This window comes from Fusarium oxysporum, chromosome III (assembly GCF_013085055.1).
Source record: "Fusarium oxysporum Fo47 chromosome III, complete sequence".
NCBI classification, from domain to species: Eukaryota; Fungi; Ascomycota; class Sordariomycetes; order Hypocreales; family Nectriaceae; genus Fusarium; species Fusarium oxysporum.
In genome coordinates this window covers 3,446,087-3,473,393 of record NC_072842.1, presented here as the reverse complement: position 1 = coordinate 3,473,393, position 27,307 = coordinate 3,446,087, and the positions used below count along the sequence as shown (strand labels likewise).

At 48.3% G+C, this 27,307-nt stretch overlaps 6 protein-coding genes across 6 annotated transcripts; 4 read left to right on the top strand and 2 right to left on the bottom strand.

Annotated features, from left to right (window-relative positions):
• The first annotated feature begins 22 nt into the window (after positions 1-22).
• FOBCDRAFT_24703 (uncharacterized protein) lies at positions 23-2,694 on the top strand. The gene is made up of 2 exons (XM_031177074.3): positions 23-902; positions 949-2,694. The coding sequence occupies exons 1-2, from the start codon at positions 398-400 to the stop codon at positions 2,427-2,429; spliced, it is 1,986 nt and encodes a 661-aa protein (XP_031048207.1). The 5' UTR covers positions 23-397; the 3' UTR covers positions 2,430-2,694.
• A 134-nt stretch (positions 2,695-2,828) lies between these two features.
• Positions 2,829-3,972, top strand: FOBCDRAFT_24701 (ERG2/sigma1 receptor-like protein). Its single transcript, XM_031177073.3, has 2 exons — positions 2,829-3,361; positions 3,414-3,972. Exons 1-2 carry the CDS (start codon positions 2,992-2,994, stop codon positions 3,749-3,751), a joined length of 708 nt encoding a protein of 235 aa, XP_031048206.1. The 5' UTR covers positions 2,829-2,991; the 3' UTR covers positions 3,752-3,972.
• A 3,009-nt stretch (positions 3,973-6,981) lies between these two features.
• Positions 6,982-9,161, top strand: FOBCDRAFT_198949 (POT family-domain-containing protein; the record flags this gene model as incomplete). Its single annotated transcript, XM_059608935.1, has 7 exons — positions 6,982-7,262; positions 7,317-7,345; positions 7,382-7,853; positions 7,900-7,948; positions 8,063-8,441; positions 8,497-8,751; positions 8,782-9,161. The coding sequence occupies 7 exons, from the start codon at positions 6,982-6,984 to the stop codon at positions 9,159-9,161; spliced, it is 1,845 nt and encodes a 614-aa protein (XP_059464485.1).
• A 4,307-nt stretch (positions 9,162-13,468) lies between these two features.
• On the top strand, positions 13,469-13,897 carry FOBCDRAFT_198948 (uncharacterized protein; the record flags this gene model as incomplete). The annotated part of the gene is made up of 1 exon (XM_031177066.2): positions 13,469-13,897. One exon carries the CDS (start codon positions 13,469-13,471, stop codon positions 13,895-13,897), a length of 429 nt encoding a protein of 142 aa, XP_031048199.2.
• Positions 13,898-15,432: 1,535 nt separating this feature from the next.
• On the bottom strand, positions 15,433-17,413 carry FOBCDRAFT_24693 (NmrA-like family-domain-containing protein). The gene has a single exon (XM_054703877.2). The coding sequence runs from the start codon at positions 17,116-17,118 to the stop codon at positions 15,718-15,720; it is 1,401 nt and encodes a 466-aa protein (XP_054559852.2). The 5' UTR covers positions 17,119-17,413; the 3' UTR covers positions 15,433-15,717.
• A 5,736-nt stretch (positions 17,414-23,149) lies between these two features.
• Positions 23,150-27,281, bottom strand: FOBCDRAFT_258710 (uncharacterized protein). The gene is made up of 8 exons (XM_031177058.3): positions 27,090-27,281; positions 26,679-26,969; positions 26,363-26,615; positions 25,379-25,863; positions 25,114-25,318; positions 23,662-25,065; positions 23,458-23,609; positions 23,150-23,394 (listed from the first exon to the last, which is right to left on the bottom strand). Exons 1-8 carry the CDS (start codon positions 27,123-27,125, stop codon positions 23,245-23,247), a joined length of 2,976 nt encoding a protein of 991 aa, XP_031048191.3. The 5' UTR covers positions 27,126-27,281; the 3' UTR covers positions 23,150-23,244.
• Between the last annotated feature and the right edge of the window lie 26 nt (positions 27,282-27,307).

The window sequence follows — 27,307 nt, the reverse complement described above, 5'->3', positions numbered from 1 at the left end:
TCTGCTGCCCCAGGCAAACTAACGCAAGACAAGGAAAAGGCTGAGGAGAGGAACTGGCAACTTCGCTTCTCACTTCCATTCCCATCTCCATTTCTTCCCAACGTATCAACAAACCCCAGAACCATTACTCGTTCTATTTTATTCTAAAACACCAACACTAATACTATCATCACCCTCGCATACGCAACCCGCAAACAATCTGCGCGCAATCTGGTTTTCGGCACAGTCATCATCAATCAATCCCCACCTCCATCTCCCTGCCAAACATTGATAGTCCAGCCGAATTGTCCTTTCGCGATGCGCCGTTGATCAATCCAGACGACTTGACCTTGAACCTCAATTTCTCGCGACCCCTTGCGAACACCCTCGTTTTTGGCAAAAGCCACAACCACCTACAATGGCGTCTCCTGCCTCTCTTGCCGCGACGTCTGAGGTCGATCCTCCCAGCTCACCCGGCCAGCCCGAAGCCAAGTCCTTTGTCTCGCGAGCCATGACCGAGGATGACGATACTCAGATGGCCAATGCCACTCCCGATCCTCAAGAAAAATCGTCGCGAGGTAAAACGAAATCATCACAAAATAAGGACGTCGCAAACCAACCGACGATCGGCAAGATACGCCATCTAAAGAAGGAAGATGGCGAGCCTCTCTGGAGAGAAGACATTCAATATGACTTCCTCAAGGCTGTGTTCGACAATGAGCAGTGTGTTTTTACCAATTCATATGAGCCCAAACGACTCCAGCGTCAATGCTTTGCCGACCTGTATATCGATACAATGTCCCGCAGCTCAAAGACTAGCAAGGTGCTTCGCGACAAACTGCTAAGTGATAGAGAAGCCGCAAAAGGAATGGCTATGGTGTGTCTTCTTGTCAACATGGGCCGAATGAACACCACTCTGAATTGTAAGGTCAATCTTCTCACCCTTGAAACCACCGCTAACATTTCCAGTCTTTCCTGAGATGAGAGCTCAGCTCCGTACATACCATGCCATCCCGTCACTTCAAGCTCGCCAGGATCCTCATGCCTACAAGCAGCTTCAGGATGCACCTCGTCTTAAGTCTATTCTAAAAGGTGGCGCAGAAGATCGAGAGGAACCCAACTCTCTCGACAAAATTAAGCAGTTGGACACTCCTCGCACAAATCCTGTCAATCTTATATTTGTCATGTGCAACACAGCTCAGAAAATCGCCGAGCTTCACTTTCCTCGCCACCGCGAACTCCACGACCTGATCATGAGGACTGAATACACGAGCAAGTCGAGAGCGAATGCATTCCTCTGGCTTATGTGGTTCTATCTTGAATCCGATTTCACGGAAGAAGGCTGCGAGGAGAACCCTTTCGGGCCCGGGGTCGACTACGGGCTAGATGTTGCAAACCAGGGCGTGCCTGAGCTCGTGGAGATGACCCCAGAAGAGAAAGCAAAAGAAAACGTAGACACTGAAGAAGAGATTGAATTTGGACGCTCCAAACAGAAGATGAGGGCGAAGATTCTTGAAATGGACCAGGCTCTCCTCAATGAAAGAGACACCAAGAGAGGCAAAATGCGGCCATCTTTCGCTGATGAGGGTCCAGCCATCCTCCCCCGCATCAGGCCCTCGAAACATGAGTCTGACATGGATAGCACGCGATCAACACCTCCGCCTAGGGGGCTTGGTCGCGGTCTTACCTCGAATCGTAGAGGCGCACCCCTCAAGTATCAGATCTTTGAGGGCTCATCTCCGGCACATAATGTCAATGAGGGTGTTGTTGCAAGAAAACCCCGCCCCCCAACTGCCCATCAACTCGCTGTTGAGCGAAACAGGAGCCAAAGGGTCGAGTACATTCTTGACCGTGGTCTTCGGCGCCAACACCACAAGAGTCGAAAACTCAGGCGACAGGATGGTGCCGTTTTCAGAGCCTATCAAAGACTACAGGTCCAAGAAGATCCCTTTGAAGATAGCGATGATGAAACTTCAACTCCTCGGAACCTAACATACGGAGATAAGACTCCAGGGCCATTTAGAGAGAAGGGCGTAGGTGGTCTTTGTCTTCTTACAAAGGAGAAGGATGACTTTGGCGAAGAAGTTAGTGCCTACGCGGGGGCGTTGAGACGGGCGACAAGACGTCTAGCTCGTTGGGGTCCACGGTCATCGGAACTTGGTGTCATTGCCCCAGTCAAGCGACCCAGACCAAAGAAGCCGGAAGAGGACGATGCAGATCTTGATCTGGATGACGATATGGATAAGCAGAACGGTGATCTGAACGGTGATGCTAACGGTGATGTTACACTTGGGGATGTCACAGTGGGAGACATGACGGCTGGTGACATAACCATGGGAGATGTCACAATGGATGATGCCGAGATTGAAGATCAGACAGTTCTTCACGACGACGAAGACGTGGATGATGCCGATAGGACAGAGGTCATGGGAGATTCAGACGTGGATTAGAAACCAACAGGAAGAAGGCGGCATGTGTAACTCTACTTGGAAGGCATGAAGGAATGTTTAGCGATTTACAGAAGCTATCGCGGCGGGATTGGGATTGGGATTGGAGTTGGTCTTCTTTGCTATTTCTTCCCCAGTTTTGAGGTGTAATTGTACGGCGTTGAAGAACCACGCATACACAGAGGTTGCGGTGAGGAACAAAGGGGAAAAGCAATGCTTTTTTTCTTTGATGGTTTGCAAAGATAGCCAATAGATTCATATATTTGACGAGGCTGAAGATATTTATCATCGCGAATACAAATACGAAAACGAAACTATGAGCTGGCAGATAGATTTCACATGGGTGCCAAGACTAGAAAATTGCGGTCGGAAACACGATGCGGAACGGTCAAGATGTTGATGGGCTAATCCCGGGGCCGGGCGGCTCCAGGGTCCAGCTCCGAACGGCTTATTAAGTTAATTTCCGGGGCTCAACAGAAATTGTGAACTAATAGCCCCCTTCTTCACGCGACTGATTTGCGACGACTTGTTCCTTTCAACTTGTTCAACTTGGTCGGTCAACACAATGGCAAAGAACAAGTCAAAGTCAAAGTCCTCTGCGGCCGCCGCGTCGCAGGGCAGCGGCCTCAACAAGCTCCTCTTGGTTCTCGGTCTCCTCACAGCTCTCCTGAGCTCCGTCGTCTACTTTGTCGAGCAGAACCTGAACCAGTTCTACATCTTCGACCTCGATCACCTTGACGATCTTTCTAAGCGAGCCATCGCTAAGCACGGAGAGGACACCCGATCGGTTGTGCAGTACATCGTCACGGAGCTTAACGAGAAGGTTCCTGAGCACATCAACCTCAAGGAGGAATGGGTCTTTAACAACGCTGGCGGTGCCATGGGTGCCATGTACATCATCCACGCCAGTGTTACCGAGTACCTCATCATCTTTGGTATGTTTGCCTGCTGCAATTGCATATCAATCGCTAACATTCTGTCAAACAGGCACTGCCATTGGTACCGAGGGCCACACTGGTCGCCACACCGCTGACGACTACTTCCACATCCTTTCTGGAACCCAGCTGGCTTACGTCCCTGGCGAGTACAAGGCCGAGGTGTACCCCGCCGGCAGCATCCACCACCTTCGCCGCGGCGATGTCAAGCAATACAAGATGCCCGAGGGCTGCTTTGCGCTCGAGTACGCTCGCGGCTGGATCCCTCCCATGCTCTTCTTTGGCTTCGCCGATGGCCTTTCCAGCACGCTCGACTTCCCTACACTCTGGGATACCACTCGCATCACTGGTCGCGAGATGATCAACAACTTGATCAAGGGCAAGCTGTAAGGAAATGCTTGGGTCCTGTGAAGATGGAATGACCTGTAGATCAAGGGGAATTGTGTGTTTACCAATCCGGGAGCTTAAAAGAAATGCAATAGAGTTGGATATTCAAAAGGGCTTTCTGCCACGGCTGTATCATTAGATTTTTCTACTCGGAAAGATACCCGTTAGAATGGATTCACGTTAGGATTCTAAAATTGTTTCAGACATCATTCTCGATTATGCGACCATCAGTGCTGTGCAAGTATTCTGCGTGACGTTTGCAGAACTCACCATTCATTCTCGATCATCTTTGATATTGACATCAATATACGATTATACGCACCCCAGAAACAAAAGCTCTCGTCAGTAACGGGTAGGTCAAGAAGATCGACTAGCTGCGGCTTGGCCTTCCCAAAAATGCTTTTTACGACCTATAGAATGTTGGTGGAGAAGACCTTCGCGATGTTCAGAGTTTCGAGTCGTTGAATAGGTTGGTGGATTCCTGGGACCATGGCTATTGGTAAAACAATATTGGTGGCTATGTCGCTCAGGCTCGCCTGTTGTTTGGTACTATCAGAAGAAGACACCTGTTTTGAGTAGAGCGTCGACTTCTTTGTCAACTGGTATCTCGCTATCAACAGCTGCATGTCCATTGACGGCTTGCCAACAAATTGGTGGAGTCTGGTGGCCCATTATCTGTTGTTGTATTGCTGTTTGGGTGTACCAACTCTTCTTCTTCTTCTTCTTCGTTGTTCATCATATGAGGTCGTTTCCCGGGTCATCGAAGAGTTGGTCGATCGGTAACCCCATCAAGTTCATAGTGCCATCCTCAAGTAAAACAGTCTGCGTCAACAGAACTCCAAGGCAAGAAGTGATCACTTGACTCATTGGCAGTATTGTTACAACATGTTAGTTCTGTACGAAGACATAGATGTACACTATATGCTATATCTGACCATTCTTGATGATCTAGAATTATAGCTGGCAAAGTGCCTTTTGGTTGGCTCCACGAGTCCGGAGCTTGCATTCGGCAATGCGAATTGTGTTATGCAATACTTGCTGTTGTTCCCTAAGCCTAGACTTTACGATGGCAATCACTATATCTAACGTCAGAGTTGTCGGTTACTATCGACAGGAGGAGGAACAGAAAACAGCTTACTGCTAGACTCCGACATAGAGATCAGGTCATTAATGCAAAACTATATCCCTATTTATAACGACAACAAAACAAGATTCCCGGAGAAGTTTTGATATTCTTTGAAGTATAAAGGGTCGGGCAAGTCAGACCTCATTGGGCACAAACAGCTAATTCGGGAAACCGATGGTCATCCAAGACGCTTGAAACCACTGATTTTACGGGATCGTTCTTCAAGACAGGGGAACATAAAAAGAGATGTAACATCTAGTACGTCCAGTCCTGACTACCGAACCTGGCGAGATATGCGGACTTTTGGGGTTCATGATATTTGCAATAATTCGAGAGTACGATACCTGTGACGAAGCTGCCAGAACCAACCGCTGTTGTGTTAAAACATCATCAGGCTGTCGATGCATCAATTATCCGATGATATCCGCTTCACCATAGTTTCTATATCACAACTGCCATATTAAGCAAATTACATTTGCTAAACAAAGTACTACTCCGGACTGTCTCTCTGATCATGTTGTCGGAAGCGGCGACTTGGCAATCAGAAAGTTCTGGATGGGTGAGTACTGATCCTGTCCAATCGAATTGCTGCGGATCATTGCTCGTTGAAAGAAGCTTAAATTAAGCTGCATTCAAGGATTATTGTAGTGCGGGGCGATTAGGCGGGAATAGGAAGGTGGCAGTCCATAGAACAGAGAGCTGGAGATGGTCTCGTGTGGTGGTCTGGTAGATAATACGGTAGATGTCCTTGGTGACGGGCGCAAAAATGTCATTGTATCTTTCAAGGGATATCTTGATTCAACGATACTGGCCTACAGTGGTCCTTCGAGGAAGATTCTGTCACCTCCTGGTAGCATGAAGCCAGGAAGGACCATCGACTAGTAAATCTTTGAGTATAAGTCATAGTACAGTAATATGCCCTGGAGCAATTTTCGTATCCCATTGGTACGAACCCTTATCATGGCCGACCAGACAACCTTAAACCGACTGCAACACGCAAATCCCATACCATCCCCTACTTATCTGTTCCCCATTTATCATGCCCAGACTTACAAAAGTTCTTAAAGTTCCATGGATCTTCTTATGCCAAGATCCAGCAACGACCACCAGCACCTAGCCCCCCCAAGTGTCTGTCTTGGCATCATCGTTATCACGGTACGGCTGCAGGCTGGCTAATCAGGAACGTTTTGACTGCTTCAGATGCATACTGAGTTTAGCTCCGTAACCTTTGTGTCGCATTGTCGGAGTCATATCCTAACTTGGATTCCACAGATAAGGACTATACGGTTTGCCAAGTCGAAGGCATCAATACCTCGATACTCTGGTCCTTATCAGCTTCTCGCTACCAGAGGCGAAAGCCGCACAACTCTTTATGAGTTCATTGATGCAATATTGCGACTGTAGAGCTTCAAAATGTTAGCTTATGTACATAACATAGGTGGCGATCTGAAGTCTCACACAGACCCTATCGCCCAGATGCAGAAATAAATTTCCCGAACATTGGCTTGCATTGGCAAGCTAAAGGACGCTACTAAGAACTTTTTTGCCTTTGCCAAGTAAATGTGAGACTAGTATACTGCAAAAGTTCAACCTCATCCTAACATGGAGCGTTTAGATTGTACATACAGTGGTATAAGATGCCCAACCAACAGTATGCACATCGCTTCCTTGATGACCGTGAAATCCTGTCTCGACTATCAAACTGCATGAGATATCTTGGCAGGATGAGAAGGAATCCACCCTTGTCGTGAGGCTCCTGGTATCAAGCCTTTTATAGTAGGTAGCAATTACGACCTTCTTCTTTCACTGCATCCTTGCAGTTGATACATCCTCCTGACTTCCAAGATGCATATCTCGCGTTTTCTCGTCAGATCTGGCGTCTTGGCTTTGTCTAATTGCCTTCCTCTGGCTTTTTATTCGATGCCGATCGTACTCGGTGCTATCCGGTGTACAAGGTCCATTATGGTAGCATTGTCCGACACTCTAGAAGATATAAAACACCTCTGCCCGTAACGGACGTCTCTGTCTAGTGTCTTACAGATTACTGTTGCATTGGCATCTATCTTGTCTCATTCTTGCGGTCTCAAAGATCAGCACACCTACGACCATGGCGCCTGCAGGAGACAGTCTCGCCGAGCCCATCACCGTGGCCGGTCTCCGAGCTGAAGTCCTTGACGAGAAGCGAGCTTCTATCTCTGCCGAGAAGAGGGCCTCTATCGCCACCGACCCTCGTCCAGCCACTGCAGATGCGGGAGCTGTTACCCCCGCTGGTGGTGTCACACCAGATGGTCAGTTTCCGACTGCTGAGGAACTAGACACTTTGCGCCGAGTCCCAAATAAGATTCCTATGAAGCTATTCAGTATCGCCTTTATCGAGCTGTGTGAACGGTAAGGGGTTTCCCGAGCCTTTGGCAAGGTGTTCTTGACTGACTCATCTAATAGTTTCTCATACTATGGCTGTACCGTTGTGTGTAAGTTTTCACTCAGCCTCAACAACAGAAGTTCAGTCATATTAACCCATCAAGTCACCAATTTCATTCAGCAGAAGCTCCCCGAAGGCTCTACCACGGGTGCTGACCCGGAACAGCCTGGTGCTCTCGGCATGGGTCAGCGCGCCTCGACCGGAATCACCACCTTCAACCAGTTCTGGCAATATTTTATGCCCCTTCTCGGTGCCTATATTGCTGATCAGTACTGGGGTCGCTATAAAACCATCAGCTGGGCTCTCGGGATCGATATCATCGGTCATATCATCCTGATTATGTCTGCCATCCCCCCCGTTATCGGCAATCAAGGTGGTGCCCTTGGCGCCATGATCATTGCTATCATTGTCATTGGTTTCGGTACTGGTGGATTCAAACCTAACGTCAATCCTCTCATCGTTGAGCAGCTTGGTGAGCAGTACATGCATGTTAAGACTCTCAAGTCTGGTGAACGCGTTATCGTCGACCCTGCTGTGACGATCGAAAGGGTGTATCTGTGAGTATTTCCGGCACAACAAACACTTCAAAACTAATTAAAACAGTTGGTTTTACTTCTGTATCAACGTAGGGGCTTTGGTAGGGCAAGTGACGGTGAGTAAATTGTGTTCTTCATCCCGAAAATGAGGTTGTTGGTGTGAGGTGGTGAGGTTTGGTGTTGATGTCCAAGATTCCAGATGTCACAATTAATACTAACGCACGACGCAGATGGTGTTTGCGGAGAAGGAAGTTGGCTTTTGGCTATCTTATACACTGCCAACGTTCATGCTCTGTCTGTGTCCGCTCGTAATGTGGTTGAACCGCCACAAGTATGAGCGAAGGCCTCCTGGCGGCTCCGTCCTGGGACAGGCACTTAAGACTTGGTTCCTCGCCCAGAAGGGTTGCTGGAGCATCAATCCAGTTGCTACATGGAAGAATCTTCATAAAGATGACTTTTGGGAGAAAGTAAAGCCCTCAAACTTCAGCCACGAGACCCGTCCTAAATGGATGACCTTTGACGACGCCTGGGTCGACGAGCTCAGCCGAGGATTCAATGCATGCGCTGTCTTCTGCTGGTACCCAATTTTCTGGCTCTGCTATAATCAGAGTAAGTTAATCATTCTATAGAGATGAATTGTGTGAAGACTAACTAAGGTAACTAGTCAACAATAACCTCATCTCCCAGGCGGCCGTGATGCAGCGCCATGGCGTTCCCAACGACATTCTTTCGAATCTCAATCCTTTCGCTCTCCTGATCTTCATTCCGCTTAATGATTTCTTCATTTACCCTGCCCTCAGAAAAGCTGGTTTCCGCTTCACCCCTATCAAGAAGATCACGGCCGGTTTCTTCACCGGAGCTGCTGCCATGATCTGGGCTGCAGTTGTCCAGCACTACATCTACCAGAAGTCCGAGTGCGGTAAGTATGCTTCTGGTGAAGATTGCGCAGCCGTGGAAATCAATGTTTGGGCTCAAACCGGTAGCTATGTTCTCATTGCTCTCTCTGAAGTGTTTGCTTCTATTACTTCTCTTGAGTATGCCTTCTCGAAGGCACCCAAGAACATGCGTTCCATGGTTCAGGCTGTTGCGCTTTTCATGACAGCTTTCTCAGCTGCCCTTGGACAGGCTCTCGTTGGTCTTGCAGCCGATCCTCTTCTTGTTTGGAACTATGGTGTCGTTGCTATCCTCGCCGTCATTGCCGGGACGTGCTTTTATGTTCAATTCCGCGACCTCGACGTTCACGAAGATGATCTCAACGCTCTCCCTGAGGGTCACGCTGGTGCAACTGCTGATGAGGAGGCACCGTTGGGAACAAAGGAGGCTAATTAACAAGTTTCCTTTGATGTTCCATTGATGTTAGTATCATGTACTTAGCTTATGATATCACTTTGTGACTTTGGATAAGTAGTTTTATGACATTATTGTCCCAAAAATACGCCATTTATTATCACTATTTACTCCATTGATATGACCCATAACACTTCCGATCCCATGACTCCTCATTCCCATTGTTTTCAGCTCCGTCCTCCTTCACAATAAAACACCTACACCACAAAAGAAAACCCCCCAACCCTTACCTAACCAGATAATTCGCCCTTGCCATCCCATGCTTACCGGTAGCTCGCCATTGCATAACAAGTTCTACACCTTGTGTTCTCCCGGAGCCCATAAAATTTCCCTCCCTCCCTCCCCCCTCCCTTCCCTTACCACACTCCTGACACACATCAGTGTTTCCAGCAGCCAGCCACTCCCTCTGAAGTGCAGGAGTGCCTGCATCGACCTCGTCTGTGGTCTTGTCACGACGGTTTTTCTCTCTAAACACCGTGCAGGAATCCCATCGGCGTTGGTCACACCGGTCCCTGATATACCGGGTGAACCCAACCCAACCTTTGTCATCGCAGCTTTCATTACCTTGGCGTCCACAATTAAAGGATTGATTGACTTGCTTGGTTTCTTTTAGACGTTCAACATGAAGCTTCTGAGATGTGGGCATCCAGTGCTGGCTTTGAGCCAGTGGCAAAGCACGGTTAAGTCCTATTTCTCCGAAGTCTGGAAGTCCTGGTGTCAATACGGGAAGGTCAAGGGCTAATTGTTTCTGAACGGGGTTGGCAGATGGCATTGTTCATAAGAACAATATCATGACCTGCTCTGCGATTGTTGTAGCTTATTGGTGGTAGGGGTTACCTCAAAAAGAGATAAGATCCGGAGGTTTGGTTCAATATCCTCCTGACATATCGCTTGATAATGACTTGATCTTTTGTAGTCGGGAATATCATCGTATACCCTGCGTGACTGGCGTTTGTGATGCTTGACACGTCCATTGATCCCAATGTAATTTTTATACGCGACACTTGATCCAACGTATACACCAATCGCCTGGTCCGTGTCAATTCGCATTGCAATATTGACGTAAACTCCCCAGAGTTTGAAGCTGCTATCAACAAGCAGGGGATATTCTGTAGGTCGAACTTCATCACCACATCGGGGATGCTTCCCAGGAATGCTTTCGTGAAATCTCCGATTTGAAGTCTTTGGAAGACTTCAATCACAACTTTGGTCATTTCTCTTCCTAAGCAATTGGTGTGGAACTGTGGTGTTCGTCGATCTGCCCAGGTTTTTGAATTGGCGATGATGCTGGTACATTTCCGATTAGTTCTCGGCAATTTTCAGCATCACGGGGATGTGACCATTGGGCATAAATTGAGGTAGATTCTTGGGGGTTATGTGCATTTAGCCTCAGTCATGTAACCCAGTCTACCGTCTCCTCCTCTTCTTCATCCTCTTCTTCATCCTCTTCTTCATCTAAGCAAAACAGGAATACCGTTACGTCAAGCTAGGCAGAGGCACGCGTTCCCTCGCCCAGGACGACGGTAGCCTGTTAGCATCAGGGTCTTGTTTGTGTGAAGTTGCGCCTGGCCCATCTCTTTGGTTCCCCGCTTATGGTTAGGCCTTGGGTTTTCTTGCTCTGAGCGTCTATTCTCAGGCCCCATGTTTGAGGAGCAGGTAGGTAGATTGGCGATGGCGTTGCCCGCGGCAATACTGTTGCAACAATTATCGCAGAACAGATCGTGATGGTATATCTCTCAACAGTGGCACGGGCGTGCCCAAACCAGCTCAATCTCTTTGACGAGAGTAGATGGGGGAACTTGGATCTTCCAAACTTTACTGAGAAAGCTCGGAACCACGATCATAAGCAACGGAATACTTAGGTAACTTTAGGATACTCTTAGGTAAACTTCGTATAAGCTTAGGAGAGCTTTTGATTAGTTCACTTCAGATCCTTGATAAGTCTCGGCCTTTTCCTCTCTGTACCGCTCTATACGCTGAATGCAGAGGAAGATGCTAAATGGTTAGCAGCCCAACGTATGGTGATAGATCTGCCATTTGAGGAGTAGAACAGCAATCCGCCAGGTATAGCAGGGACTGTCCGACTCTTGCATAGTTGTTGTGGAGAGAATAATGCTGTCATACGATGATTTAATAAGTCTATTAAGGCACCTTGGCCTTCAAAGAGAGTGGTCTGCTACCGGAAACCTGATGTCTGTCGAGATCGCAAGACGGTGAGGGAGGAGAGGACAATGTATTTGCGTGTATAGACAGCGCCAATGTGGACAGCGTATATATCGGTTCCAATGTCGGGGGGCGCCGTCATCGACCTCGTCGGCTGTTTTGTCCATTTGTTCCTGGTTTGAAAGAGAGCACAAAGACATATCTCTTCTCCGCGCGGCGCGCCACGCCACGAGAATGGTATACTCGCGGTCTATCCCCGTAAATTTCCACCTATTCCTCACACTCTTCTTGGTAGGCTGTCGAGCGCAAGCTGGGCATATTGATGCTGTCTCCCTCCAGCCTTTCCATCCGACACGACATGTCCCATTATACTCGCCGTGCCCCTCCTCCACCCACGTCTGCGCTGTTTTCTTATACTTTGGGTTATTGTTTTCGGCGCCGTGTGTCCTCAAGTGTAGGTAGCAGCCCGGGTAGCGCATATCTGGGCCCTATGATGTAAGAAATATTGCATTTGCCGGGATTGAGGTTCTTAACAAGCCTGGTTTCCGCATACCTCGGGATGACCTCGTGCATCCTTGCATCAGTAATGAGATCTGGGTGCTTCTCCTCTCCGTGCTTATATCGGTAAAGCCAGCAGGCAGCGCAAACTCTGGCTTCAAGGAAGCACTTCCATGTCCTTTCATCGTTGAGACTTGCGAATAGTCGACCACAGCTAAATCAGTGATCTTCTTGGCCTGTTTCTTTCAACCACTCTTGATAGAGGGTCTTGTTTGATGGCATCCAATGTTGGTTCTTTGCTAGAGGAAGTGCCCTATTGAGACCAGTATCGGTAAAATCAGCGACGTCTAGGATCCCGCGTCTATTCTTGTGAGGGATCGAAATCAGGTCGAGGTGCGAGTGGCATCCCCATGCGCCACCTATGCATACGAGTGTTACACAAACTACCATTCTCGTTCGAACAGTCCCACATTTATTCTATTGTTCTATTGCGAGCATGCAAAGAAACCGCTTCAACGATAGCAGATGCACATGCATAGCTTCACATTGGCTCAATGCGACTGCAATACATAACCGGAATACAACCATCTTCTCTTCTCTACATCTTCAACACCATTCATTATATGTGCGCACAGATTCCTACTCTGTATTACCGCTACCAGTTGATCTATACAATCTCAAACGCACCCTCGCTCAAACGCATACTCAATACTCTTCCACTAAGGTTACAACTCCTCTGAAATAATCCAAGCGTCAAACTTATGTTCAATTATCAGGCCAAAAGCTACCTATTTATAAACGAAACAGCATCAACTTGCCCAACGCTCCTTCACTCCGTGATCCCATCAACGCGCAGCAGATGGCGGCTGACACTGAGGTGGTTGCAACTCGAGTGGTTGATGAACCAATTCTTTCTGAAGCAGGTTTTACACTACTAGAGAAAGATGAGCTTCAATGACCTCTTGCAAGAATGGTGTAACACGCGGCCAGCAACTGCTCGCCATAACCAAGTTATTTCATCCGCACTACGAAAGTCTTTCTTCGAGCGAGCATTCCAACTTTAGGACTCCGATGATAGCTTTATATCCCTGCCACAGCTCCTTCCGAACAAATTGGGACAGACCTCCGTGCCTGTCGGGAAACTTACCGACAACCTGCCTATCACACCTCTAAAGCGCAAACGAGGTCAGACCACGCAAGACGACAACCACTGGGTAGCCAATGCTCCCGCCTTTCTCAGTGTAGAATTCAAATCCGAGCCAGAAGGGTGAGAGTTTAACCTTGTCTGAATGGAAAATACCGGGGAGCACCAAGGTCCTTGTCGAATTTGTCAAGCTCAAAGACGAGATGACAAAAGCCGGGCAATTGGAGGAGCCATCGTCAACTGGGATAGAAATTAAAGAGTAAGAGCGGAGGAGTACAACACTCTAAACCGCCAATCTCCGAAAGTGGTTTTCGACAAAGTCTTCTATCTCTGGAATTCAGATGACGACATCGTCGTAATGCCAACCTTGCATGAAAAGAAGATCCAAGAGACGTCGGTACCTGTTGGATATTTTGTCGAAAACCTCCCCATCACCCCCTCAAAGCGAAAGTGAGGACAGACCTTTCAGACCAACCCACATCGGATGGCTCAGGCCGCGGCCTACATGAGCGCCAAGTTTGAATCAAACTCGGAGGGCAAAGATTTTAAGCTTTGCTGGAAAGATAAGGGTGGCCTAACTGTGGGCGCTGAGTTTGTACGATTCAAGGAAGGGGTCACAAAGGCACAGGCCATCGAGTCCGCGATCGTCAACTGGGACAAATGTGAGAGGGCAAGGGTTGAAAAATACAACACTGAACTCATCATCGCCCTTGCTCGAATGAGAATCGTCCGGTTCGCCCGGGAAGGGACTGCACTGCCCCCCTATATCCCACAAGAGTTGCGAGTCAACAACAGGACAATCAAATGCAATCCCACCAGCGACGAATTCGAAGAGCACTACAACATAATCAAGGCAGTCCATGAGGGGCTGAAAGGTCGCAAAATTGGCCGGCCCAACCATATGATAATCTAAATACAAACGATATGTGATAAGGCACGATTTGGGGGCATGTTGCCATGGTGGTGCTGGATCAGAGCTATGAGCTGCTTGCTTTTTTTCTCCTTCGGTGTGTCTTTATTGCAATATGAAACTCGAGAATGGGATAGTGGGCTTAAGCGTGTAGCTAGTCATACAGTCAACACTTTGATTTGGTTTCCTTCTTTTTATAATATCTATGTGTATGTGAATGGATATAAAGTATTGACTCTACATGGATGGAAGATAGAGTTTTATAAAGCATAAGTCTGACTTAAAGAGAGCAGTAGTTTCATTATCGTGAATATCCAGCAAGGATTAATACATCAAGTTTAAAAATATATCGGTGACAAGAGTCTTACCACATTTGCTGCAGTTATCCCCTCGCCTGAGTTATATCATAGAGGCTCGATTAGCCTTCAACGACCCAGGGTACTTTTGATCAAGCCTTGAATACCTTCTCAAACCTCTGGATATCCGGCTTCAACTCCGCGGCCTTGATAGGAAATATTGTACCAAATTGTGTATCTTATCAGTTGCAGGTGAGGCATGTGATATCCCTGTGTTCGAGCACCTGGAGTCATGATTAGAGCGGATAGAACAATTCTTTGGGTTGATCTCTGCCATAATTGTTTAATATGCACAGAATGGAACTCGCTGTTGACTATATTTTAACTCTTAATAAGTTGGCTTTAATTGTTTCGTTGTTGAAGAGCTTCGTTTGATCTTGGATCTAGAGTCCTGATAGATAAGGAGAGGCATCACAGATAAACACCCTGACCACCCTCTCTTGCATTGCCCCTAATCATGCTAGATAACGGAGAGTTCATCCCCTTGTCACCCCGGATTTCTCCCCCACGCGGCGTGTAACTCGACCGCCGTGGCGATAATCTTGGCAAGTCTTTGATTCCGGGGTAGTTAATGTAGCAATTCTCGTCCTTGTGTGATTCTTGCGATGTGATCTGAACTTCACCAAGAAAGCATAGAAGTGCCACATATGATAACCATTCACAAAGCAAATCTCTCTAGAATAAACATAACCCCACGCGCTCTGACATGGGAGCCACATTCAACGGTACGGAGGGCGGATACGCGGGGGTGGTGAATGGTGTTGCCATGATATACTGTTAAACCTTGTTATGACAAACCAGCATCTTGATGTAAGGGGGCAGATAAACATAGTGGTGTTATGCATGACGAGGTGGCCGTTTATTAATCTATTATTCCTGGTTCTAAGATAATCACATATAAGAAGCAGCTGAATTCCCTGTTTCATTTCAGCTACGTCGAGGCAGCCATCCCTCGTCATGTTCACTTTATCGACACGCACTCTTTTGCCAGCTCGTTGTTGGATGTGTCTTACTTAAGAGCACTCAGACATTTGAGCCAAGCATCTTTCATTTAGATTGATGGTGGCCTCCAAGCAAGAGACTTCCAACAAGTCTGCTAGTATCGGATCTCAGTCTCGCCGAGTTGCACGAGCATCACCCGGCCACAAATAAATGCTACCTTCAACGCACACCACAGGCTAACCGCACAACAAATTGAGGGCAGAGGTAATTCGTTACTTTTATTTCATCCATTGACAAGTCATAATAAAATCGTTTAGGTTCCTAGACCAAACCTACGCCGGTAGGGACGCCTCTCCAAAAACACAACTCCTGCCGAAATGCAATGCCGCGTCGCCAGGTCTGCTCCGTTCCTTAATCGCCTCAGGACTGGGCTTCTAGATTCCCATGGACTAACTCTTCTTTTTTAACCCCTTTCCTGCTTTTGATGTCGTATTTTAGCCAAGATCCAGACGCCATGGGTTTCCATTATGCTAACCACTCTTCCTCGTCCCGCTTGCGACCTTTTATGACAAGGCCGTCGTCATTATCGTCGTCATTATCGTCGTCGCTATCATCATCACCGTCGTGGATCCTCAGTTGCTCGACGTGGGTTGCTGTGTTGTGCACCTCCTCATCGTCACTCGCATCATCGTCCAGCATCCATGTGAGACCATTTGCTTCCTCTTCTATGGGGAACATCTCACGTGCGTATTCTTCGATACCTCGAGGGCCTTCCCACAACTCCAAGGCTTCGCTTGGGCAACTGACTTCGACCTTGGGGTCACCGAAGTAAGGCGGTTGCTTCCGAGGATCTTTCTGATTCGGGTCGAACAGTTTCTCCAGACCGACGAGCTGTTCCCGGTAGCCTTCAGGGATTCGAACCTTGATTTCAATGGGACCTTGCACATAGCGCACAGGACGGCCAACTCCTTTAGAGAAGAGTCGACACACCTCCTTGGGTGTCAAGTATTCGTATGCAAGTGCGATGCGCTCTCCGTTCCATTTGCTTGGTCCATCCTTGAAGATCTGCAGGACTGCAGGACCAACATCGTGCTCGGCATCTAACCAGGGTAGCTTGGCGTCAGGATGAAAAGGTGCTTGCCATTTGAACGAGCCGTCCTTTTGAAGATCCATGCAGAAAAGGGGATACTGAAGGGAGGTGAAATTGTTGTTGTAGATACCAGTGTACACAAAAGTGGCTGGTATTCTCAGTTTGCGCACATACTGCTCGACCTCATGCTTAGCAGCCCAGAGGGGCAACGAGGGCCATTCGGGGTTGTAAGCACCATGGTCAGGCATGGATGAGTACACGTAGTGTTGGATTCCTGCGCGCTTAGCGGCGTCGGCTAGGGCCTTTCCGATTTGAATCTCGTCGCCGTAAAAAGTTGTATTTATGAAGGCGAGTTGTGCGCCGCGGAACAGACTTGCGATCAAGTCGTAGTTGACGCCGACACCGGCCAGCGGGCCGTGCTTGGTAACATCACGATTTGCTTCAGAGGGCTGATGTCTTGTGTAGAGCTCGCCAACAAATACGGTAACATTAGGATTCCCCGAAACTTCAGCAGCGACGACACCGTCGAGATTTCTCAACTGAGCGCGCACATGATAACCAACAGCAGTAGCGACGCGAATGAAAGACGCAGCCTGTCGCCCGCTGGCATTGATGACAGCGATCGTCTTGTCTGGGTTTGACATGAGCCTCTTATAAGGACGGAAGGTTAAAGAATTGTTCCTTGAATTTGCGAGCGGAGAAGAATCGGAATAAGAAGATCTGGAATGCTTGTGCTGCTTGTAAAAAACAGCAGGTTGAGTTTGAGCCTGGGCCTGGTCGCCGGGTATTCTAATGGGGATGCTGGCGGTCATGGACCCGTTTAGTTGAGCGGGCATGCTATAGCAGTGCGCTGATGCACTCTCTGTGTGAGCGGGAAGAAAAAGAAAATATCACGTCGCGATCGGAACTTGACTCGAGGGCTGAAGCCACCGGCCACGGAGCGGAGGCAGAAAGGCCTTTATTAGCCGGGTCGGAACAGAGCCACAGCCGGTATTATGTCGGGGGTGGTCCTCGGAATGCCGGTTTGGGAGGCAAAACAAGATATGACCACCAAGTGAAAGGTAAAGTTGAAAGGTACAGGCGACAGTCTGTACGTAAAAACTCAAGTGTGGTGGTGGATCAGAGGGTGAGCCAATGCAGGTGCGGAAGCCAAAACCACCAGCAGACAGCAGGGTATTGGTGGTCTGCTCGAAGCTGAGGAGGGAGAAGTAGGAGATCGTGAGAAAAGTCAAGAAGAGAGAGAAGAGGGGGAGGAAAATATAGAGAAACCCAGACAGGACACAACAAAGCGACTGTCGACTAGTAAACTCGAAACCCCAGTAAAAGAAATAAAAAAGAGGTCACGATGCTCCGTCGCGGCGTTGCGCCAGGCCAGGCTTGCGCTCAGCGTGCAGTGCAGTGTGCGCGCCCCAGTTCCTAGGTGGATTTAAATAGGTAAGGCAATGGTAATCCAACAAACAACCCTGACCCAATGTGCGATTGTGCGTGAAAGTGGAATTGGAAAAGGTTCTAGCGTGCTGCTTTCAGGGTCCTGTAAGCGACGACGCAGCTTCAAAGGGTTCGGATGCGTAGCGAAGAGAGCCGAGAACTCAGATGATGAAGTCAGGTTGAGATGGGTTGAGTCGAGAGGATGATTCGACTTGCAGCTGTAACAAGGGGTTCCGTTGCACCGGTCAAGGTCGATCTCCTGCAAGAGATATATGGTCAAGTCGTCGTTCACGAATAGACACGAGAGCCGGGCTCTGTACAAGTATAAGATAGGTCGGCTGCGACTTCGGTCGGTGTGTGTAAGTAGAGCAGCGTAGCAAACCCAAGCAGGAGCAGAATCTATACCTATGTAAGGTATTCAAATGTAGGTATGGATGGTATGGTAAGGTATGGGTGGTGTCGGTTTATGGCGTGCGGTTGCAGGTTGATAGCGAGGGGGTGTATGCGACATCACAACCAAGGTGTAGAGATAGCGCCGAGTCCTCGAAACTAACCTCACACTCACACTCAGTCGGTGGGTACATGTATGGATATCACTGAATGAAGCCACACACGAAGGGCCCTCGTGGGTACGATCTGGGGCCGACACCAAAAATATGATGGCGTCGATGAAGTCCAAAAAGGTTGTAGCTGGAGAGGGCCAAGACAAAAGCTGCAAGTAGCTCGAAAAGAATGAAGGGATCAAGAACAACCTTGACGATGAATGAGGGGTCTGAGCTAAGCTGGCCACTTATTAACTTGTACTGGAAAATCTACTTTCAACTTTTATTTAAGTATTAGTTCAAGCTTGGCGTCAAGCATACGCTGCAGTTCAGTTTGTCTGCGTGACGATTAACCGTGTAGCATAAGGCAGCGAATGAAATTGTTTGCCTGCTTTCTTATCATTCATCCTGCGGGTATTTTACTTTGTCTCATTCAAAGACGGTTCCTGATTTGGCGGGGTATCGCAATAACAGCAACACTCAAGAGCTTACACAAATAGGGTGTCAGGGCTGATGACTATGCGTGCAGAAGCGCAGTAGAACAGCATGGAAAGAATGGGGAAATGGGGAACAAGATTCAAGATTGCGGGTTGGAAACTGGGGATGGATGCTCGCCAACTTGGCTTGTTCGATAATAGAAAACTAGAGGAAGCAAGAGGATAGAGGGGGAGCACCAAGCGATAACGAAGACCGGATTCATCGTCACAATGGGAAAGTAAAGTGACCAGAAGTTCCATAACCACACCCGGACCGGCAAGCAGAGACCGACTCGACCGACTGATAAGAGAATTGGAAAGGAACGCCATCTTTAATTCAACGTCACTACAGAAGTACCCTGCACTATCAAGGTACCTTTGTTGATGGTTCGACCCAAGCCAAGACACAGGTATCGTGGCATGATAGGAGTACATTAACAGTTGCCCTTTTTGTCCATTAGGATTTCGGTCAGCAAGTCACCTGTCTCGCCTTGCCTCTCCTCTAACCTTCTTGAACCTAGACGGAACCACTCCGAGTCTTCTTATCAGTACTTCCACCAAGTACCTTTTCCGGATGAAACGGGTTTAACTCTTGACCGTCCTTTTAAATGAAGAGATTTTCCTCACTTACTCAGGACAGGGCAAGATACGAAAGATAAAGAGACCTGATGTTGCCTTTTCGACCCCAGGTGACGCCTACAGGCGCCCCTGCACCAGGGCTGCATTCCCATGGGTGTTGGACGTAGTTGTTCGGTGGGCCATTTACAGACGTCAAAACAGACCACCCAAGTACAGGTTACCTTACCCTCGTGATGATGATGGAAATAATGGTTTCCGGGAATTCAGAGGCGTTACGTTAACTCACCACCCAATATGAAAGCTGGAGCCAATGCCAGACGCGCACGGCAACAGGGTCGCCAAGGGTAAAAAAATTCAAATCGGCCGGCTACGCCTTGAAAAAGCTTCTGGAGCCGTCAAGGTGGATAGAGGATCGGCCAAGATGGTCAAGCTTGGACCAATCGGGGCAAAAATTGATTGCTCGTGGTATGAGCCTCCTTGTTTCCAGGTTATCACTATCAATCTTACACCACGAGCTGACCTCTCGAGAGCCTGCTGGATGTCGTTAGAAGGCGAAGGTTTGGACGCAATACCACCGAAACTCGTGTTCCCATTTGCCCCTCCGGCAACGCCATCGAAGGCCTCATTTCACTCACATCTGGCTGTGAAAAAGCTCATCTTCTTCTCGGTCTCCCACTTCGTGATTGTTAAAAACTTCAAAGAAGACCCTCTCTTCGACTAAAACCAGCACAGATTGAAAGTCCGGGGATGGCCAATCACACCGAGATTAGTCCAAGCTTGTCTCTGAATCGGCGATCCAGGCCACTGGGCTTATCGCCCAGAACTCACTGATGTATTGCTATCTCCAGGTCGGTGTCTCGGAGTCAACTGACATGGAAGCTTATTTAGCGCCCCATGTTTGTATCAGCCATGAAGTCAGCCTACTGTCGGATAGGTGTAGGTTAATATTTCCCTGCATAATAAGTGAGTTGGAGATTCGACTCGCGAGCGGCCGATCTGGGTAACATCTCGGCAGCTCTTGCATATCTGTCGTCGAGTTGAATTGTCATTTTAACCATGATGGTGTTGGTGTCCAACAAGGAATTCCAGGTCCAGGTCCAACAACCAGACAAATGCAGTGCCACCCATGTCATGACATGAGAGACAATTTGACAAACGACGGGGATGCTCCAGGTTCCAGATTGCGGAATCGGCCATACCCCAACACCATCATTCGCCAATAGGCGCCGGTCCTCATTCCCATTACATAGCTTTTACTCGATTCCATCTACAATGTTGTTGCCGGGACATATAGATAGAGAATTAGAGTAATTTGCTTTCTCCTGTTCGGTTCATGTTAGCCTGATGAATGTATCACAAGACCACGGCTGGTCCGTCCCTTGATATTGACCTGGTCTAGTACCTGTTTGCTAAATCAACCCCTCATCACCACCTAACAGTACGGCGCACATTAAGCAGACAAGACCATCATGGAATTGACCTCTCCAATTTTGGCCTCTGCGGCGCAGTGATTCCCCCACGATTGGCACGTATGGCGCGATACTACCTCCTCCACACTATCATCAATCCAATATCAGGTCGGAGAGGGGAGCCGATGTCTCATGTACCTCATCACTCCTCACTTCTCCTCATTTCATGATGGTGACTGCATTGCAGCCGAGGCATACTGGCATGAGTTGGTCGGAGAGGAGGATGGTCTAACTCATGATCTCTGTCTGGGCACGGAATACACAAGACAGTTATAGGTTGCCGCACGAGCTGAAGCATCAGGCTTGCATATTGGACAGGTCAGTTGCACTGACTTCAGCTTTGTCGCCGACATGCCGAACTTTGATAGGGCAGGCTTATTAGTTATCAGTCCCAGCAATATTACCCGTAAATGGCAGTTGTTTTTCACTTCAGAATACACCTATCTAATCTATTGACTTACAAACGTTCCCTCAATTTCCCAACCTCTTCTCTACCCTTCTTCCACCTTCACCATCATGAACGATCAAACCACAATGTTACCGACCATTGCCAAGCCCATTAAAACCACCCTGAGGCTCTGCCCGTGATCAACCTTATTAGAGTGTTAATCAATCTAAGCGGGCAGCCGGTCGTACCAACCAGCAGAGGAACAGTATACCGGTACTACTGGGAGGTCAACAAACGATCCATGACTTTACCTGCCCTCTACGAACGAAACAGATCTTCGCATCCCCGCGGGAGCGAACCGACAAGGAACGCACGCTCCCGCTACTAAATTGAGGTCCGGGTCCAGGTCCATGATCCAGGTCTTGGTCTCTTTCTCCTTTGGAGCTGGAGACCCAGTTGGCCGGCGGCCAGATATTTGGTGGTATTCAACCCCAAAAAGACAAAGACCAGGGCAGAAAGCTGCCCACGATAGAAGTGGAGGTGGTTGAAGAAGTGCCGAAGTAGCGTTCAAATTAGGTAAAAGTATCCAGGCAGTACCACGACTCTCCAGTCAAAATTTTTCAACCCGAATCCATTTCTCATCGACTTGACAACACGTCCAACATCAAGCTGCCTATTTGTTCGTGCAACTGATAGCGGCGTCGTGGGATGGCGATGAAGCCCTTGTTGGTCACCAGACTCGCAAACGAAATGAAATGAAACGAAACGATTCTATGCTATACCTGTTGAGAGCTCTCCATCGTGGCGGATGGCTTCCCCTAGTGTGCGGTACTGTCATGGTTATTACTATGGCGGAAGCATTGTTGACTTGACTTATAATGGACTGTGCAGTTTCTTAATAGATTGGATGCTTGAAGGCATTTTCAGAATTCCTTAGGGTATTTTTACTTTATTCAATCCAAATCACTGATGTTTTTCATTACGAACCAGTCTAGAAGACGGTCGAAACAGTCCATCGCTGGGACTTCACGCTGCCAACAATGATTGATGTTGCTCTTGTGCAACTTTGATTTGCATGAATACCTTTTGGTCCTCCAGGGTTAATCGGCTAAGGGGTGGTTTGCCGGTCACCTGCTCTATACACGGCGTACGGACCCGGGCGTCATGCTCTAGAACCGTGGTTTTGTTCTAGAAGGTTCAGATTGCGAATTGGCGGTCTATCAAACGCAATCACACGACCTGATCAATAGATATTACTTTCAATATTGGATTGCACTGCAAGCCGACATTCTCAAACGTACAATATACTTCGGCCGGAGTTCCGTGCTGTTTATATGGTGTTGTGCAAGTGTATGTTGTGTCGACGGATGGGATCCCGACGCCGCAACTGATATGACCATCTCCGCGGAGCATACGACGCCACTAATTTTATCAACCAATTCCCCGGATCGACGTCATACATCCCTGTAATCACCATGATCCTTTGGATTGGGTTCAGTTGTTATCATATCGTGTATTGACATGCTTATCGGTGGGTGTTTCAAGGCGAACACGTCAGCCATTTCGCAATATTGGTGATACTGTCACAATGATGATCTTGTGCCGACTGTTCAATCACCAAATACTGCGGCAATATTGCCTGTTGGCAAAAAGAAGAAACAAAGGTCAAGCATGAGAAGCCTGAATCCTCTCCCACTTCGAATTATGTTCCCTGATGTGAGCTTCATCCAGATCATCAACATCTAAATGCTCTGCGGGGATTGCTAGCTAGTTCCCCGGATCTTGTTTCCCCAGAAAGCGGACCTAGCTCGGAATGTTGTGTATGCATTGCATGGCCCGATGGTTGTAACGGTTCGTGAGGGCCACACCACCCTTTCGTTTGTCGAAGCGGTGACATATCCCGAGGACAATCTGTCTCAAACGTTATCGGCATTCTCACCTTGCTATCTGACTCAACAAGTTGTCAACAAGAGATACGATAAGCTGTCGTGGTCAAATCCTGGTTTCAGATTGGCAATATGATCGACTCTACGGATAGTATAACTATAACTACACTTCTAAAGATGTTGATTGATCATCCTCAAGTGGATTCAGGATGATCTGGAATCCAGATTCCTGAACCCATGATATCCATTTGTTCCAAAGGTGGTGCCCTCTCTATCCACGTCTGACCAGTGTCCTCGTTGCGTCCAGCATCATGACTGTGAGCCAGCGATATGTCGAGGTAACGCTACCGAGATTGTTAGTTTGTCAAATGCACAGCTTTCATGATAACGACCACGACGCAACTTACCCAGTCCATGTTGCTAGCTGCAGTATCCATCCAAGCCGGATCAAACTGAAGACCTTCCGTTCCCATATTCGTAAAGTTCATGCTAGTTCCTGCATCTCCTGCCAGATTAAGATCCAGGGGTGTCTGGTCTGATGTAGATCCCGTTGATGAGCCTATCCTTGTCAGCATATCTCTTATCTATCGTATTTTCTTGGGACGTCTTACCCAACCCCAGAGTCGATAGCAGTGCCGGATCACCTCCGATCGACCCCAGTGTGCTAGGGTCTACAGATGGAGCCCCAAGCGAAGAGTATTCCTTATCACCATTAACACTGGGAACAGCTTGCTCAAGGGCATTCGCCGGCTCTTCGACTGGAGCTCCGAGCTTGGCCAACATTGTAGCCAGTGTATCTGCTGTCTTCTTGACTTCCACTGCGTCTCGTGACACATCTGCCCAGATGAGCCAAGACCTCTTGATCATGCAAATTAGTTCGTCTTTAGTCGGCGTTGGTGCAGTCTGCGACATCCAGTCATAGTCACTCCCAACGTCTGAGTAATTTTCGTTCTTGACGACGAGGTAAAGCACCATTGCGGCCATGAGAAAGTCATGAACCGCGAGGGACGAGACAAACCAACCATGCTGGCTCAATACGTGACCTGGCTTGCAAGCTTCCCAAATAATGTGTTGGTAATTGAGCAGCGACAAAGCACCCTCCAGACATTGCCTGCGTGAGTAATCATGCTCACGTTGCGGTATTGCCTCTGCGAGATACCGACGATGCAATACAATACGGCATTTGTTGTATAGGGCTGTCAACCCGAAACGTTGGATGAGCAGAACGGGCGGATCACCAACACACTCATCTAGTGGCCGTACCATCATGAAAGATGGGACACTCTTCCAGGTCTCGTGCAGCAAGTTGTCGAGCTTGGCGACCTCAGCATAACTTGGCGGTGTCAGGGCATGAGCTTGTCTCGCGATCTGTCCAAACACCCGAAGAATCTGTGTCTTATGGATTGGATATGTCATGGAGGTCCAATCTGTAGGTGGTCGACTAAGAGGCAATTCCGTCGAGTCTTCATCAAAGTCATGGTCGTCTAGATTTCGTGGTACTGCAGTATCAGTTTCTATACCTTGTAGCATGCTCGGGAGGCCCATGTGGAAAGAAACGAGAAGTTCGACTTGAATAGCCATGTTCCACATGCGCCTCCGCATCTCACCCTCATAAGGTGAGATGTTCGCCAGTTTGCTTGGGTCTCTATGGAGACCCATCTTGAGCATCAGACGGATACACACGCCTGAGAGTACGTAGCAGTTCATTTGAGCTGCACGGTTAAAGAGGAAAGATGACTCGACGTAGAGCAAGAACGCTGGGAGCGTCGCCGAAGATGGTTGTGTGTATTTGCCCCAGACGAGAGCCCATCCAGCACAGGCCTTGTAGTGACGGATCCTGTCCTGAGCTGGGAGAGGAGAGTCACCCTCGAGCTCACTCGAGTTGATAAAGTTATTGAAAAAGACGCCAAGGCTGAGCATCATGAATAATTGCGCTATCCAATGCAATGATGCTTCGTTAGGGTCTTGCCAGAACTTAGAATACTGCCTGGTAAAAACTGGCCGGTGAACAATATCTGGCAATTGTTAGTAAAAGGAGTGGGTGTTTAGTGGGACATACTAACGTTGCGAAGGACTCATCGATGCAAAGTAACGCGAAAGAAGTCTGTCTGCGACCTTTCTCTCCGGTAGGCGACTTAGCAGCTCCTCTCGGTTCCTTGGTCCAGCTCTTGTGTTCAACATGACTTCTGTAGGATCAATCTCATCGTCTAGGATTTGATCCTCACCCGCTTCTTCAGGCTGCTCAAAGTAGTCTTTCAAGTCCTCAATCTAACTCACTGTTAGTCTCAGCTCCATATGTTCATCGCAGACTCCTATATGAATACGTACATCTTCCAGCATCGCCATACAATGCGTTGCGCCCACGTAGGTTGCCCCTTTCTCGCTGTGTACGACATGGCCTTGGACGTCCGGTCCTGTAGCAGTACCGTTCGCCAATCCTGCCCCGGCTCCAGCACTTGCATGGGTTCCTGGGGCTGTACCTTCAGAGTCCATCATCTCCCGCACCATACCCTCGAGACGCTTCAAACGTGCGGACATGCCTTTGGCAGGCCGTTTCCGTTCAGGTTTTGGGGCATAGGCACACTGAGATGCGCGTCCCTTTTTGGAGCATTGCCCACATGGTTGCTCTCTATCACATTTCAACTTTGAGTTGCGGCATGGTGCGCATGAAAGAAGAACGCGTGAGCGCTTCTGGCGGGCTTCAGATGTTGATGACTGATCATTATCATTTGGGCTGGAATCCATCTGCGTCAGATAATGCGCTGGTGTGAGAGGTATCCGAAGGTCGAGGAACGATTCTATTGTCTGCAATACTAGACAGTGGGTAGTACTGACTTAATGTAAACCGTTTTTGACGGTTTGATACAGAGGTTTGAAAGTGAGTGTGTATCTTAATATGTATGTCAGACGCAAATACATAGTGAGGTACTGATGAACACCCAATCACATGTCACTACAGGATTCATGGCCACTTATATCCGGGGTACACTGGGTGAGTTCAACAACGGTCGCTGGGCTAAGTGAGTTATATACTCAACTAAACCGACTTCGAAACAAAAGAGACACGGCCTAAGTGAACACCAGACATCTAATTGAATAGGTAGCTTGCCAATATACTATGAATGAGGGTGAATATCCGTTGAATTTTGTGCCTAGCTACCCTAGAACATCACATAACAACCCTGTCAAATAGTAACCAGGCTCAACGACATTAGTGCTGGCCAGAACCCAGCTATGCGATGCGTCGTAAACTCGTAAATGCAAATTCCCCATTCCCAAACAACAAAAAGAACACCTAGGAGTCAGGCGCACCTGGCAACCTCTCTATCACGTACTTTGCCCTCGCCACACTCATGATTGGCACACCAGGAATCTTTCGTAGCCGTTGCTTGAGTGCCTTATCATTTGTACCCACGATATAGATCCTGGATTTCTGCACCCTGTCTACTAAACAATCGTCTGCATAGGTGCCCTTGTGGTCGCATTCAAGCCGTGTCCATCGTTCGTCTCTTGCAACCCTTAGGGCCAGTCGATACTTAGGTCCGAGCTTCTCAAGTTCGCTCATCTAGGAGTGGAAACACCTGTTAGTCACGGTACAAAGGGTTCAAGCTTGGAGCTGGAGGCTTACCACACAGGATGTGATGATAGGGTTACACTTCGCATAGAGGCAGTCCATCATGGAGTCGAGAAGAGAGAGCTTTCGCTGAACCGAGTGACTGAGAAAGTTGGTATCTACGAGGACGTTGTAGGGAGGAACGAGAGCTGTGTTGTGTTGAAAGAACATGTTGCTGGGCATCTGAGGCGCTTCTCGGATAAGCTCGCCGTTGATGGTCTTCTTTTCCTTCTCCTTCTGAGCGAGCTCAGCCTTGAGTTTGTTTTCCTTTAGTCTGGCATCGCGACGACCGATAACTCGTTTCACCTGTTGCGTATTGTGGTCAGCATTTGAAGTGCTTTTGACGTTTGCGCGCCCCATCTTCATCGTCGTGGATATGTTGAAATTTGGGCAACTTTTGCGCTGCTTATCGATAAGGATGCATACCTCTGCGAATTTGCGAGTCTTTTTCTGAACACCCATGGCTGCTTGATACTGTGTGAAGCTTGGGAATTGAAGTTGCTGTTGTTTCCGTGGTTTTGCAGTGGTATTGTCGTCGTGGATCGTCCAGAAGCTGTGGATTCAAGGTATCGTTGGTGATATCTCTGCTGTTTGACAGACTCAAAAAAGTTATCGCACTGACAAGATTTTGCCATAGAAAGTTA